Here is a 17,547-nt window from a genome sequence, read left to right as displayed (position 1 = left end):
CTCCTTTTTATACTACTGACATACTCTATATTCTCCCAATCATCCAGCTGCAGCAGCTTGTCCAATAGAGCGATTGTGTCATATCCATAGACAAAAATCTTGATTGACTGTCCCAAGCTGCTGTCAGCCAGCCATCGTCCAATCATATCGCAAACAATTGGTTTCAGAGCTTTGTAGGGAAGATGTTGTTGACCGAACATCTAAGTCCATGTTTAGCTTGATGTAGACAATTGTTGTCAAGCACCGCACTAGCTTTCAACAGCATATCTGGGTAAGGTGGCTTGAAAAAGTAGTGATGAGTTGTTACATGATAATTATCATCACGTTCCAGTACTGCCATCTCCTTCACAATGAAATCATTACCCAGTCCTTCAAATCCTTGGAAGTATGTCAGGTAGAGTGGTAGTGGACCGAAATTTTGCTAGCTCTTCTCGGTGTAAATGTTGCAAAGTTGTCGTCTCCACTACAGTCCTCAAATACCACGCCATCATCAGAAGCAGTATGTAGGTCTGTAGTACTTGTAGAAGCATCCTTCATCAACGGTTTGTCTAACACATCCTCTCCTTCACTTATCTCTCCATCTTCCTTAGTAGGGAAGGTAACAGTAGCCGACTTGAACATGACTGTATCACTCAACGCTCCACATGAGAATGAGCTGCACAATCCAGATCATAAGTAATTTATATTCTCTCTATGCTGACTGTACTAGAACAGTCAATGGTTGGTACTCTTTGATCATTTCATGAATCATTAGGCAGTAGGCTCGTGTATTGGCGGGTATGTTGGCAGTAGCTTCAAACTCAATCCTCACATCGACACTTCCATTTTTGAGTGATCCATTTTGGCGGGAGCAATCGAAAGCAAACAACATTATATTATCAGTGCTTATAGCTCCTGTTTCAAGCAGAGGTATAGATGAGCGAGCATTATCATGATTGTAGACTACATTGAAAGCTGCATATATGTTGTAGACACAATTATCATTGCCATCAATGCATCAATTCGAATATCCTCCATACTACACTTGTCAAATTTTGAACTGTTAGCTGCTGCTACACCTCGTCTTACAGTCTGCAGGCCAACTACAATGTAGCGTGGCTTCTCATGCTGAGTTGTTGACTTGACAGTCCATGTATGTATTGTAGTTTGCGGCAAGGTTGGGCACTCGTACAATTCCCAATGTCGAAATGGTATACTGACTGGTGTGTCATTCTGCACAATCTGTAGCAGACGCATTCTTACATCATCAGACACTTCCACATAGGGCATTCTCCACAAAAGCTTTGTGATTGTAACATTAGCACCGGCAACACTCACACAGTCATTGAAATTAGGGCTACATCTCAACACCAGCTCTTGTTTCACATTCAACAGAATCTGTACGTATGCTGTCCACCTCCACACCTTTGATTTCATATAGGTAAGAAATCACCTTACTATACTTTCAAGGAAGGCTGTTTCAACGACCCCCACTCCACCTCCCCATGTCAAATGACTAATGGCCATGCCCAACAGTCTTTATCAGCATCCTGTTCCAACAAGTCTGTATGATGTCATCTCTCAACTATGCCTATACATCTCAATAATGTTCCCACTGTAGGGCCTGAGAGTGAGAGAGTGAGAGAGAAAGATAGTGAACAGAGAGTGATCAGTGAGTGATCAGTGAGTGATCAGTGAGTGAACAGTGGGTGAGGGAGTGAGACAGTGAGTGAGAGAGAGAGAGAGTGAGTGAGTGAGTGAGTCACACAAAACTATCACTATACAATCCTCATACCAATTACACAATGTTTTGCAATCAATTATTTTCAATTTTCCTTGTTTGATAAGTCATCTCTCAATTATCTCACAATGCCAAATGTAGGCAGTCTGACATCTATAATTAAACTCGAGTGCAAAGTGTAAAGCTGAGTTACACATACCTCTATTGTAGGCATTCTTGCAAGTTGATTAATGTGAAAGTGGGGTTCACATCCACTGTTATCTGTTGCACTGTAACCAATGCTGAGTGCATTACTAAATAAATGATACTTGACTCTGAGAATTGAGTCTCAATTTCATCTTATTGGAAATTTGTATCTTTGGATAGGATAGAATAGGTACCCTATCAAAAGATAACACACAAGGTTACAATAATTTTCTTTATTTTTTCAATTATTATACAAACATCAAGGCATTTATTATGGCAAACATCTATGTCAATCAGATACAGAAAATAACTCTTTCCATATTCCTACTGGGTGTATTTTTCAAAACATCTAGCTTGATTCTAATTTTATAATTCAAATCTATGTTGGGGTTCTCAAATTCTTCCTCTAACCAATAGTTTGACACATACAATGCTTCCAGGTTTTCAAACTGTAAAATATATCGACTCTTGTTCCTATAGTATACCTGTTTGATTGCAATAATGACCAATTCTGTCCCTTCTTGTAACTCCTCCAATCTTCTGCAATCCCCTACTCTCACTTTACCTTTGATTTCCAGCATTGTGATGCTGCTCCACTTCTTTTTGTGTAAAGGGAGTGTCTTCTAATTTTTTCCATACATCTGACAGGAAATGTTCCATACATTGAGTGACTCTATTCTAGGAAATGTGTTACCATTATAGCTTGTCATACTATTGAGTGTAATTACACAAATGTTCTCCCCCCTTGGTAGACAAATTATTTCTTTCTTGTCACTGTAAGGGATTACAAAATAACCCTTTTTCTTAAGGGTTTCTATAGCTTTGTATGCTTTAATAAAAACATTCTTATGGTATCCCTTTACAAAGTAAACGTTTTTCAAACCATCTTTTTCCCCAGAACACCTACATATGGGAATTTCCCAGTATTATTCACAGTAAATGCAGTCACATTATGCACCCCACTTGGATCAAAATTTAGCCAATGTGAATGGAACAAGTTCCTCTCTCAAATTTTGTATTTCTTTCTCAAATTCAGCAAGCTGCTTATGCTGCTCCCTGAATGTCTTTGTAGCTTTCATAAACTCTACTTTTCCATTTTAGATCAATTTCATCCAGTTCTAGCTTACTCTTCTTGGCTGATAGCACTGTGATAGGAGACAAGGGCTGTATCTCTTTAACAGGGTGTGGAAGAAGCTTACAGGTTATGTTTGCTCGTATTATTAAGACTTGTGGTATCAAGTTACCTGTTGCTACAAGGCCCAACTCATCTAGGTTAACAACTTTGGATATGGTAGAGAAAACTGTGGTTGACTTGGAGAAATATGTGTCACCACTCTCAATATAGCACTTTTGTGAGAAACTGATATTATTTTGGTTGGATGAGTCCTCAAAAATTTCTACATAATTGATATGTAGTAAATTAAAACTGAATGCAGAAATAACATAAGAAATTATTTTATTTCTATGTTGTGGGTCAGTGGGGAGCTTTACTTGTATTCCAGTCAATTTCTTGGTATTGCTATTACCCCAGTAAACATACTGTAGAAGATCATTATAGACCAGACAACAACTATTTTTCAATTTATCTGTCAGTTTTGTCCACATTTTGGCCAAGGACACAGAATAAATTGGAGCATTTTGAAAATAATTTCTACAATCATTCAAAAGTGACAAGCTATCCTGGATAGGGTCAAAGGTTTTGCTATTGTCTCTATTTGTTAAACTGTAGTCATAGATTGTAGCTTCCAAACGTGTAATACCATGCATTTTGGCAGCATCAGAGGTGAAAGTTTCCCGTAATCTCATGTCTGGACAGGGTATAAAGTCAACAATATGATTACCTAACTGCTTGTTTACACCAGGGCTTGTGATTTGACATACAAACTTATTATAAATTTTCACCCTCACATTACTATTAACCCAAGTCAAGCAATCAATCCCAACAGTTTTGTTGTTATCCACTATCACATTATAGTATTCTTTATATTCTCCTTGGAAGCAGAAACAATGATTTGTAGTTAGAAAGTCACACATCCCATTCTTGTTGAATATTCCAGCAAAGTCCTGTGTTATGTCCAAGTCTAGTAGATAGAAGTGCTCCTTCCTCAGCTGCTCCAATGGTAGTTCTTCCATCAATGTAGCAATTGGTACATCTGCAAGCTCCACTTTGTAAGGTATACCCACTGGTTCCTGGTATTTTTGTTTCACCTTGTTGTAATTGTCTTTTCCAAGCACTTGTAGAATCTTTTGAGACATATCACTTCCACTGTCCAATAGGTAAGGCAGCTTTGCTTTGACTCCATGTTTAGCTGACACCATATTAAAGAATTTGCCACTCAAATATAAGTTGAATGCACCACATATATCCTTTTTTAGAACAAAACGTCTCTTATCCATCTCCTCACAATCGTCCAAAGCACAGATTTTCACAAGCATTATATTGTCACAAAAAGGTTCTGTAATAGGCACAAGATTTGAGTCATCCTACACCAACAATTCTTCTCCAGAAGTGTAATCAATATTTCCAATGTCTGTCACAAGGTTGTCATTGCACAGGTTCTCTGTTAGAAGCCACAAACCAAACCGCTCATTGGTAGGCTTGATTTTATTACCACAGAGCACCATTGACATTATGAAACTGAACGAATGCAGATCGATGCTACGGTATTTATAGTAAGATAGTTGAGGGATGATGTCATACAGACTTGTTGGAACAGGATGCTGATAAAGACTGGTGGGTGTGGCCATTAGTCATTTGACAGGGGGAGGTGGAGTGGGGGTCGTTGAAACAGCCTTCGTTGAAAGTATAGTAAGATTTCTTACCTATATGAGGTGGAACTTCCTTCAGGACTCTCCACCATTTTAAAACCATATGCTAGTACTGAATATTAATTTGTCTTACCAGCTCTATGAGGTTCAATTTATTATTGCATACTTTGAAATGTATTCTATTACTGTTTTATCCATAGTATTTTCTTTCTTTACAGCTCGCTGAGATTAATGTTGTGGGGTTGGAAGAGTGGTTGAGGTGGCAGGCAGCACCAGCAGCCTCCCCACCACCGATGCCGGCACCAGCAGCCTCCCCACCACCGATGCCGGCACCAGCAGCCTCCCCACCACCGATGCCGTCACCAGCAGCCTCCCCACCACCGATGACGGCACCAGCAGCCTCCCCACCACCGATGCCGGCACCAGCAACCTCCCCACCACCGATGCCGGCACCAGCAGCCTCCCCACCACCGATGCCGGCACCAACAGCCTCCCCACCACCGATGCCGGCACCAACAGCCTCCCCACCACCGATGCCGGCACCAGCAGCCTCCCCACCACCGATGCCGGCACCAACAGCCTCCCCACCACCGATGCCAGCACCAGCAGCCTCCCTGCCGCCGCTGGAGGGGGAGGGGAGGAGGAGGAGGAGGCACGATTTGGAGTGGGGGAGTTGCATAGGGCGGGTTCGCCCATCCAGAGGGGAGTTGAGAGGGAAAGAGGCTATGGCCGAGGACAGCTCTCACATGCGATGTTGAACCGACAACGTAGGAGGGTCGTCCGCAGACTGAGGATGATAGCCCCCTTCCCCCCAACTCCTTTTCTGTACATGGGCTGTCAAGAGATTTTATCAAGAATATTCAATCGAACCAGATTAGTATTCTTGGTAAGTCTCATGGTAATTGAGCAGAACCTGCTCAATTATGAGCCCCCCACTCCGGAGCATCGGAGGTCTCTGGGAGTCTTCATAAGGATAGTGGGTACGATAAGAGTGGCAGCTCAACATGAGCTTATCACCCCACTACTCCTGCGGGTGGACAGACGGCCAGCTCTAGATCAGAGGATTGGAGATCTAAAGATTCATTATCCATTCCTTGATCTAGAGCTGGCTATGCTGATCATCCAGCAAGAGCGACACCAGAGACTCCGGGTGCGACGTACCTGTATGGAGAGTATTTTTGAATTTTTGGAAATGTGAAAAAATACTCTCCATACAGGTATGAAGTGTATATTCTTATTATAATATTCTATATGTATATTCTATACTCTATATTATTCTGTATTATACTCTATACTCTGTATATTCTGTATTTCTATGTTCTATATTCTAATATATATTATTATAATTGTCACGTGGTATTTTAGCACCACAAAATATTTTGAAATGAACTGGTGAATTTTAATAGAATTATAAAATGGAAAAGAAAGTTAACCTAGTCGAGGAACCACTCAAATAAAATCGAATGTTGTTAGCGATAAAGAGTAATCATATTATCTAAAATGATAAGGAAAAACATGCATAACTGTGATTCAACAACTAATGAGAATCCATTGGCAGAATTAAAAATTATAAAGCGGCTTATTTATTACTGGCAGATCATAAAAAATAACAGTTTGCACGTACATTGAGGTTAGAATTATTTGTTTACACTTTTAAATGAATCAATCGATCTAGAATAAATCGATAGTTATTTGATTCAATACCTAGCGAATCAGCTGATTGTTCGAGCAACCAGTATAGGTTGAATTATAAAGTTTACTCACAAAAGATGTATTATATTATATATATTAAGGAAGGTTTATGTATAGAAATACGGACAATTATTATTGCTGTATAAATATTTATTACAATCTAAAAAAGCACGAAAATCAAGAGTATACAAAACTCATATAAAAAACTAAATGTATATTGTTTGTTAACATCATATATCACGATTTATTTATCAAAATAGTTTAAGACAATCACTCCATATATTTATATAAAAACTTTTAGTTATTTTTTCTATTATAAAGTTGAAGAAGCCCTGATTCTGAAGCAACCAATTGTATTGAGTTTACTAAATTAAAAGCCAATCAAAAAGAAGCTTACAAATCGTTCAAGGAAGAGATAAAATTTTTCTGAAAACCACTTTCTTCTGGCTTGTGATCTCGTTCTGAGAGGATGCACATGGAGTTTAGGGTTCTTTCTTCCTTTAAATTTTTAAATTATCAAGCCTATCCCTCTTTTAAATGTGAAATATTTGTGATTAATGTTAAATTATCTGTGAACTCAGTGTTGTTGAAGAGTTCTTAATTGCAATCAATTCCCATAAATACATTTTAATACGGAAAGTAATCTATAAGAAATCGGGACCACGCGCAAGCCCAGCAGAGACAAAAAGGACCTGCATAATTAATTATTGGAAATAATTAATTCAATCTACAAGACCGTCAAGAACATCATTAATGTGAGTGGTAGATCAAACGAGCTCGTTATAAGGCCTTTCTGTTCATAGTTGGGGAATAAATCAAAGTGCAATATATACAAATTAACTTAAGACAAGGAAAATTCGCAACGTGTTGAGTGCTATCACATAGTTTGTAAGAACGTTTTATGAATTTATTTGATCTATGTAGGAAGCTTACTTCCATGCATGGCACGAACTCATTATAAAACCCTGAGATCTTATATTTTGAATATTAATTTGACAATTATTATTTTGCTAATTGATCAAAGTAAGTCATATCAAATCTATAGACCAAACAGGTTTTAAAGGGTAGAATTATGAATTGACTTGAAGTCCACGCATCAGTATTAAACATAATATATATTTATAAATTTTAAAGCTCACTATTGTGAATCCTATTAAACCTTGTGATAATTGTAAAACTGTTGAAGAGTTTATATATATTGGAAATTATAGATATAGAATATTTCATTTATATATTGTTTTATGGGAATATATTTGTGTTTTATGTCAGCATACAAAATCATAGAAGTTTATTTTATCCTAACTCATCTCGTGATATACAGTTTGAGCTGTCTTGGTACTGTGAGAAATTTGGATTTGACCTAAGGGTCCTTTTTAACTAGTTTTCCATAAGGAACGGACTCACCGGTTTTAATTTAAGCATCGTCCCCAGACAGCAATCCTCCGGTAGAGCATTAGGTGGTAGTCTTCCGTCCGCCAGCCTTCTTTCACACGCGTATTCACTAAACCGTTTAAATCACTTCGATTCTTCGCACACCTTTACGTTTGCAAGTCCCGAGGAGTCTAGGAGAAGAGTGACGAAAACACAGGCGGAGTTCCTTCTCAGTTGCTGGGAGAGAGTCCCGTTACTCTAGCAGATAACGCCGATATTTCCCCAGGTTTGGAGGTGGGGGTACACACCCTCAATTGTAAAAGAGAGAACTCTCAATGTAAGAGGAATAGATAATGAACATGGAGGTAGAGATAATTTGAAGAACACCTTTCCGAGAGAGAGTCAAGAAAACTTCAATTAATCTTGCCATGCCTGATTTAATAGGTTTATACTATAGAAAATTACTACAATTTGAAATAATTGAAAAATACAAACAGTTTCAATAACATTGGCAACTAAAATCGAACAACAGAAACAACAATTTCATGTTACTTTGTTGACATTCTTCATCTGATTCGGGGGCGCATTACTATCCCCGTTTAGATAGCAATACGTCACAAAACCAAACAATATCAGTCATCAAATAACAAATAATTAACTTCAACATAAAATTACTCAAGAAAGAAAAGCCCGTTGAACCCAGTTTCGTCGACAGTAACCCATATAACCCATTTCATAATAATTTTGAATCCCCACTTTTGATTGACATTCTCGAATGAACCTTTGTTTCACTACACTGCACTTTCGTTGGTTGTACGTTGCTTTATCGTCGGGGTTACAGTACCTTGTTTTTGGCGGTGAGCTTTTACCGGTTGAATTTGGCTTGACGGCGACGTCCTCTTACGTCCCTAGACCTGTCGTCGGAACGGGTGTCTTGAAGCGGTTTTACATAAAGTTGCGGAACCAAAGGGGTGGTAGTACAAGAAGTTGGTTTGGGGACACACATGAACCGCTGTAAATAAATGTATTACAGCATTAATTTCTAACTCTTCCTACAATTCATCAAAAGCTAAAACAGGAGTTATCTATTGATTACAATTAATTAAATTCTCTCATTCTTTGAATCCTCATTTTATATAGATTTTTATCTTTAAACTACTGATTCTTTTTATCAGAATTAATGGATCTTTCTTCACAAATAATTCAAATTGAAATGATGCTAACTTATATGATATTTTTCGTTTGGTTTGCGAAATCAAATATAATTTTTCATATAGTAGCTCGGCTAGTATTGTTGGAAACTTGTGCGCCAGCCAACATTTAAATTATTTATTATTTATGAACTATAGGACGCAATCCAAGTGTAAATAACGGGCATTCGCCCAAAACTGCTCAGAACCTTAATTAAAAATGAACATTCCAGAGTTTATGATTTGATTCACCTACAAATACAAGTCCAAAAACTAGTATCAACTGAAATTATGAATTTATCACCTAATAAAACAAGACACTTTATAACACAATAAAAGAAAAAAATATTGAAAATTCACTTTAAGGAAAGATAATGTTTGCCTTATAAGATTCACCTTTAATTAAATAAAATTAGTAGACACATAGAAAATAATTTAAATTGTATTAAAATTTGAACATTCATTAATATTAATTTCCTGGAGAAGAAAAACTTTCTTCTTCATCTTTTAAGATTTCTATCATAAAAAATTTACTAAATCATTCAAAAGCCTTAATGACATAAGAAAACAGAGTCTGAAAAATATAAATTAAAAATGTCATAAACTCAATATGAACAATTCTTAAAAGTTTCATTTCAATTTAAAGGCTATCTTCCTGACTTTCAGCAATACTCTACGATAATATATCTCCAGGAACAATAACTCAAATGTAACGTAACTGAAAACTTTCTATACTTCTGTAGAAAAAAATTATAAGTATCTTCCATCACTAATAAAATCAAAAGGATTATTCTCAATCAATATTATTAACTTGAAAAATAACAGGCTTTGTTGATAAAATCTTTTGATTGAAGTTTCACTTAATTAATTTCCCTAAATTATATTTTAACCTTAGTTTACGTACCTTAGCGGTTATTTGAAGAAACAATTATTCGTACATGATGAAGAAACACAATTAAACCTTTCAGGACATGGCACTACTAGTAAATTTAAACATTAATAAAAATAAAACTAGCTCCTACATTAACTACTGAAATAAACTTATAAACCTGCCCAAAAAGGGGAAACATAGTGACTACATCTTTACTCTCGTAGTGCTCCTAGCAAAGTGTCCTCCGGAACGTAATCTGGTCTCTCGACTGGGGAATCCCCACTACTGTATTTAGAAACAGGTCTCCTATTGGGCGAATGGAATCAATTTGACCAATCGTCGCGTGGCTTCTACAGCCTTTGGACCAAATAGTAACTGCAAAATCGGTAGTTTGTTATAATTTCAATGCTTGCTGTTTTCCAACTTATCGCATTTTATGTCGCGACAAGAAGGCTAAGTTTTAGAGATAATTCCATAATCTACATTCCTCGACGACTCGGAGCCACAATTTTTAAATATCTATCATGGGAAACTCGAAGTCATGGCCGTTCATAATAGAGAGAGAAAATAATTTATTTCGCTAACTCACTTACAATAATGGCTCTAGTCTATTGCGTATTAAATTTACTATTATAACTTGGGAAAAGGCCTGAATTAAAGACAGTGCCCGGCACACTCCCCTTCCTTCCGGTGTGAAACACGCAAAAAGAAATCTAATCAGGATATGTTACCATAGAGGCATTCTGTATGATTTGGAGAGTCGAATTTCTGGATTGATAGTAGGATCCAATTTGAAGCGGGCCCTCTTCAAAAGAAATCTCTTTAATCATTCCGAAATTCAGCAAAATGTATAACTAATTGAGATTTGTGGCAAGAGTCTTTAAAACTGTGGCAAGAGTCAGGACAAAACAATATGGACGTGTCCACCTTTTAAGTAGGTACTAAAGACGGACCGAGTATAATAATCTTGAATACTTCAATCACTTTATTGAGTCCCTGGTTATTTTCTTGGCAAACTCTAACAAGGGAAAACGTTTAAAAGACATCATAGTTTTAATTGGTCCTATGTTACTCTGCTGTTGTAAAATATGAAGTACGTTTGATCATAATAGTAAAGGATGAAACTTTTTCACTCAGCTGAATGTATTGAAATCTAACTATCATTACTATAGAGTTGAGAGTGCAATATATTTTTAACAATATAAAGCAATTCAGAAGGCAATACTATTCTACATAGACTACGATTCAAAGATAATAATGATTGAAACAGCATTATTGGATCAACGCGAGAGCTATATGACACAAGCGCGATTTTGCATTCCACAATCATGAGAAAAACACTTTTCATTATAATATTCTAGTAGGAAACCTTTACGACAGAACGCTAGTCAAAACAAAACTATGATCAAGTGCCAGGCTTTAATCGACAATAATAATTCAGTATCTCACTTCTCACTAGAGTATTGTAATTTTCTCACTGCCTACAACTTCAACTAGATAAATTGACTCGACAGCGATCATGGTTATTTATCTCAAACTCAAAGTACGTGACATTTTCTCTAAACACTGGAAGAATAATTCTCAAGGCATGATTTAATAATAAGAAAATTCAACTGGAACAACTATCTTAGCATTGGACTGCTACTGCTTGACTTCTGATTATCAACATTATGAAATTTACCAATACATTAACACATTAATAGACTACTAATACACTATTACTGATTCTCAAGTTCACTGACATTTCCAACCTTACTGGAGCCTCACATAATTATTTCTCAACAATAAACTTCATATCCAACTAGTTTCAATTACTCTACTAGATCTCAAAATATCTCAACTTATTCACATGGAAAACTTGATTGCAATTTTACTATTCATCATTAAAGAAAAATTATCATTTCATTAAAGATTTTCTTATTTTTTTTTATTTATTAATTCTTTTTGACTACTTATCTCTAAAGGGTCCTACTACTGTTAATTACCTCAATTTAATTTCCCAACAATTCTATTTCCTTTTTGACACGATTTTCCTACATATTTCTACTTTATATCCCCATTTAAATTTTTAATCAACCTTTCAACTCTCAACTACAGAATATTTAAACTCATGCTTAACTCAAGAGATTTTCCCTTATCATTTCAAATTCAACTAGAAGAATTTCACTGTTAATCTTATTTTAATTTAACCTGTTCAGTACTGTTCCAATATTTATTTCTACTTTCACTGCTAACCATTTTAACATTACCTAGGTACTCGAAAAAGTTTCTCTGTTATTTTATTTTATTTGTATACTTTAACTAATCACTTTAAATATTCATTGTCTAAAACTTTCAATTTTCGTTACCATACCAAATTTCTAAGCAACTTTAAACTCAATAATACCCCTTTTTTTTACCAATTATTACTTGTGTTTTTGCGGCTGACTTTCCTACCAAACATTAACGAACCTTTTGACTGGGCTTCCCTAAACTGCATTACGCTGATTGTTTTCCTTACAATCACTACGAAGACTCACTAAATATTCTAGATTTCGGTTTACGTTATTCTACTGACGAGCCCCATAACTCTCGAATGAACCAGACCGTTTACTAGATACAATTAAATCTTAGCTCACACCATCTTCGGTGCCTTTCGCTAAAATTATACAATTCCACCGTACAAATTTGCAAGGTTAGTCACAGCTAAATTCCTTGATTTGTTACATGGACAACTTTCGGGCAGAGTGCTCCGTTCTCTCTGGACACGGACCTACACTCGCGCCGATTACCTAAATTCAACAACACACATAGGCAGGACATCCCCGTGTCCTCCTCTAAATCTTGAGTCTCAACTAAACAAAAAAAAATTCCCACAGCCTACAGGAAACGTCACCAACACAACGGATCTTTACACTATCACTACGCATGCCTACCGCAAAAATCACACCTAAAAAAAATATTTCCAATAATAAAACTGATTCACCTTTTCGAGAATAAACATTACTGATAAAGGGACTTAACAACCTCATCTCAATCAACTTATTTTCATACAAATTCCCAAGGATTTGATTATCGTTTCAACTTTAATCTACAATACCCAATTATTTAGTTTAAACATCTCAAGGCCAAAACTACTCATCAACTTTTCAAAACTACATATCAACAATAACTAATAAAACAGTTTCCTATTTATTCTCTGATTACCTTCGATCTACCTAAACTTATCAAAAAAATTTCCTATTTTCCTCAAACATTCTCCCATAATAATTTCCTAATTTACTTGGGTTGACCTTAAAAATCTCAATATTCACTTTCACTACTACTATACTGATATTCAACTACCAGACGTGAGACCAGAATACGTACGTTGACATTACAATAATTTCTATCATCATTCACGGAATTACAGAATGCAAAAAATTTATTCAGCTCTTAGAATCAGTTGTTTTTCACCTATGCTAGTTTCTTCTACCAATTTTTATTCTACCGTTAAACCTTTAATTTCTCAATAAGAAGTTTCAGAATACTTTCAACTTAAGCATCAATGATACTTGACTTTATCTTTAAGCACTTCAAAAGATTATCATTTTAATGGTTTAACATAACTGAATAACTTTCCTGTTTCATCTACAATTATTTAAACTTCAGAAAAATTGGAGTAGCAACTATAAATTATTCATTCAACTCCAACCTAAAATATTGACAGTGAACACGTTCACAGAATGAATTATTAAGTATAGACTCAGAAAAATTGATCTAGTATGATTAGAGTAAGTTATGAAAAATTTAATTTTTTAGAAAATTTGAATTCCAGAGATTTAAATATCTCTAGACAGCAGAGTCGGCGCAGTTGTGTGCCAAAGAAGATAATTTGAATAAAATTTAGAATTTAGAAATAGGCCGACACATCTAGAAAATACCTGAGTCTATACCTAATTCATGCAGGTGAACGGGCTAGAGTCAAGAAAACTTCAATTAATCTTGCCATGCCTGATTTAATAGGTTTATACTATAGAAAACACTACAATTTGAAATAATTGAAAAATACAAACAGTTTCAATAAACATTGGCAACTAAAATCGAACAACAGAAACAACAATTTCATGTTACTTTGTTGACATTCTTCATCTGATTCGGGGGCGCATTACTATCCCCGTTTAGATAGCAATACGTCACAAAACCAAACAATATCAGTCATCAAATAACAAATAATTAACTTCAACATAAAATTACTCAAGAAAGAAAAGCCCGTTGAACCCAAGTTTCGTCGATAGTAACCCATATAACCCATTTCATAATAATTTTGAATCCCCACTTTTGATTGACATTCTCGAATGAACCTTTGTTTCACTACACTGCACTTTCGTTGGTTTGTACGTTGCTTTATCGTCGGGGTTACAGTACCTTGTTTTTGGCGGTGAGCTTTTACCGGTTGAATTTGGCTTGACGGCGACGTCCTCTTACGTCCCTAGACCTGTCGTCTGAACGGGTGTCTTGAAGCGGTTTTACATAAAGTTGCGGAACCAAAGGGGTGGTAGTACAAGAAGTTGGTTGGGGACACACATGAACCGCTGTAAATAAATGTATTACAGCATTAATTTCTAACTCTTCCTACAATTCATCAAAAGCTAAAACAGGAGTTATCTATTGATTACAATTAATTAAATTCTCTCATTCTTTGAATCCTCATTTTATATAGATTTTTATCTTTAAACTACTGATTCTTTTTATCAGAATTAATGGATCTTTCTTCACAAATAATTCAAATTGAAATGATGCTAACTTATATGATATTTTTCGTTTGGTTTGCGAAATCAAATATAATTTTTCATATAGTAGCTCGGCTAGTATTGTTGGAAACTTGTGCGCCAGCCAACATTTATTTTATTTATTATTTATGAACTATAGGACGCAATCCAAGTGTAAATAACGGGCATTCGCCCAAAACTGCTCAGAACCTTAATTAAAAATGAACATTCCAGAGTTTATGATTTGATTTACCTACAAATACAAGTCCAAAAACTAGTATCAACTGAAATTATGAATTTATCACCTAATAAAACAAGACACTTTATAACACAATAAAAGAAAAAAATATTGAAAATTTCACTTTAAGGAAAGATAATGTTTGCCTTATAAGATTCACCTTTAATTAAATAAAATTAGTAGACACATAGAAAATAATTTAAATTGTATTAAAATTTGAACATTCATTAATATTAATTTCCTGGAGAAGAAAAACTTTCTTCTTCATCTATTAAGATTTCTATCATAAAAAATTTACTAAATCATTCAAAAGCCTTAATGACATAAGAAAACAGAGTCTGAAAAATATAAATTAAAAAATGTCATAAACTCAATATGAACAATTCTTAAAAGTTTCATTTCAATTTAAAGGCTATCTTCCTGACTTTCAGCAATACTCTACGATAATATATCTCCAGGAACAATAACTCAAATGTAACGTAACTGAAAACTTTCTATACTTCTGTAGAAAAAATTATAAGTATCTTCCATCACTAATAAAATCAAAAGGATTATTCTCAATCAATATTATTAACTTGAAAAATAACAGGCTTTGTTGATAAAATCTTTTGATTGAAGTTTCACTTAATTAATTTCCCTAAATTATATTTTAACCTTAGTTTACGTACCTTAGCGGTTATTTGAAGAAACAATTATTCGTACATGATGAAGAAACACAATTAAACCTTTCAGGACATGGCACTACTAGTAAATTTTAACTTTAATAAAAATAAAACTAGCTCCTACATTAACTACTGAAATAAACTTATAAACCTGCCCAAAAAGGGGGAAACATAGTGACTACATCTTTACTCTCGTAGTGCTCCTAGCAAAGTGTCCTCCGAACGTAATCTGGTCTCTCGACTGGGGAATCCCCACTACTGTATTTAGAAACAGGTCTCCTATTGGGCGAATGGAATCAATTTGACCAATCGTCGCGTGGCTTCTACAGCCTTTGGACCAAATAGTAACTGCAAAATCGGTAGTTTGTTATAATTTCAATGCTTGCTGTTTTCCAACTTATCGCATTTTATGTCGCGACAAGAAGGCTAAGTTTTAGAGATAATTCCATAATCTACATTCCTCGACGACTCGGAGCCACAATTTTTAAATATCTATCATGGGAAACTCGAAGTCATGGCCGTTCATAATAGAGATACAAAATCATAGAAGTTTATTTTATCCTAACTCATCTCGTGATATACAGTTTGAGCTGTCTTGGTACTGTGAGAAATTTGGATTTGACCTAAGGGTCCTTTTTAACTAGTTTTCCATAAGGAACGGACTCACCGGTTTTAATTTAAGCATCGTCCCCAGACAGCAATCCTCCGGTAGAGCATTAGGTGGTAGTCTTCCGTCCGCCAGCCTTCTTTCACACGCGTATTCACTAAACCGTTTAAATCACTTCGATTCTTCGCACACCTTTACGTTTGCAAGTCCCGAGGAGTCTAGGAGAAGAGTGACGAAAACACAGGCAGAGTTCCTTCTCAGTTGCTGGGAGAGAGTCCCGTTACTCTAGCAGATAACGCCGATATTTCCCCAGGTTTGGAGGTGGGGGTACGCACCCTCAATTGTAAAAGAGAGAACTCTCAATGTAAGAGGAATAGATAATGAACATGGAGGTAGAGATAATTTGAAGAACACCTTTCCGAGAGAGAGTAAACAATAATTATTAAAAATATAACTTGACAAACATTTATAATATCACAGTATTGGAATGAATTTTTATTATAATTAAAGCTGTATGAACCGAAGAAATAGCAGGCTGGCATCTTATCTAATCGATATTGCTGCTCGCTACTATCAATTTCAGCTATGCCAGCCCACTTATGAAATGTGATGTCACATAAAAGCCCCAAATTTGCAAGAGGTTGAGTCTCAAGGTCTTGCCAATTTCTCACCCATACAGCACATTTCAGCCCTCACATCGGGTCAACTGCAGCAAGACTAGCCAAGCATCTCCAACACTACACTGTTATATTTTAGGATTATGGTAGTACCCAATGGGAAACAATCAACCATCAGTACAAATAATGTAAGCCTGGGTCCAAGCCCTTCGACTTTACAAGTGGAATTCTCTCCACAACAATTACAATAATCAGTAAAGTGGGCAACAAGCCCCACTCACCTAAAAAAAAAAAGAAAAGAAAATCCCAAATAATAATCTGGCCCGGAGGACCAAAGAAGATGTAATACTAAGTTTGCTGGCCCGCCATACTCCAATATCTCCAACATGACAACATCTGTGATGCCACATAAGTTTGCAAATAGCAATTCCTACAAACTGAATACAATTAGAGCATTATGTCACATTTCTGACTCACTTAATTTGTCTTTGATTTCTCCAATTTCAATTAAAATTAAATTTGCAAATTGTATATCTGTGTTCATTATTCATTCCATAGACAACCTTGTCTTTTCAATTGATTATTTCCCTCTCTTGGATGTGTTCATTTTGTGTTGGGCTCTATTCTTTCATTTCTATCTCATGTTTAATCTCTCTAATTTGATTATCTCATTGGCCGGCTGTGCATTCACTCTTTCAACCTGATTCTGTTTATTGGCTGTGTGTATCTACCAATCATTTCACTTTCTCATTTTCCTTACAGTGGGGCATGCTGATAATAACAAATAGTATACATTTAAATAACATCTAACAAATATAATAATAATCTCAACAATGATACTAATCTTAATGCTAATAACAATAATAATACTGAGTTAGTTTACGATATATCACA

General features: G+C 35.6%; 1 protein-coding gene across 2 annotated transcripts in view; it reads left to right on the top strand.

Annotated features, from left to right (window-relative positions):
• Window positions 1-17,184, top strand: part of LOC111051993 (anther-specific proline-rich protein APG) — a 40,092-nt gene extending 22,908 nt beyond the window's left edge. For both annotated transcript variants that reach the window (XM_039423158.1, XM_039423157.1), the window contains 2 exons: window positions 4,894-7,653; window positions 15,980-17,184. In XM_039423158.1, the coding sequence (XP_039279092.1) occupies window positions 4,894-5,433 (540 nt within the window). In that variant the 3' untranslated portion in view covers window positions 5,434-7,653; window positions 15,980-17,184. The remainder of the gene's footprint in view (window positions 1-4,893; window positions 7,654-15,979) is intronic.
• Window positions 17,185-17,547: the final 363 nt, after the last annotated feature.

This window comes from Nilaparvata lugens, chromosome 3 (genome assembly GCF_014356525.2).
Source record: "Nilaparvata lugens isolate BPH chromosome 3, ASM1435652v1, whole genome shotgun sequence".
Lineage (NCBI taxonomy): Eukaryota > Metazoa > Arthropoda > Insecta > Hemiptera > Delphacidae > Nilaparvata > Nilaparvata lugens.
Note: the sequence above shows the minus strand (reverse complement) of the source record. Positions and strands in the feature narration are given on the sequence as shown.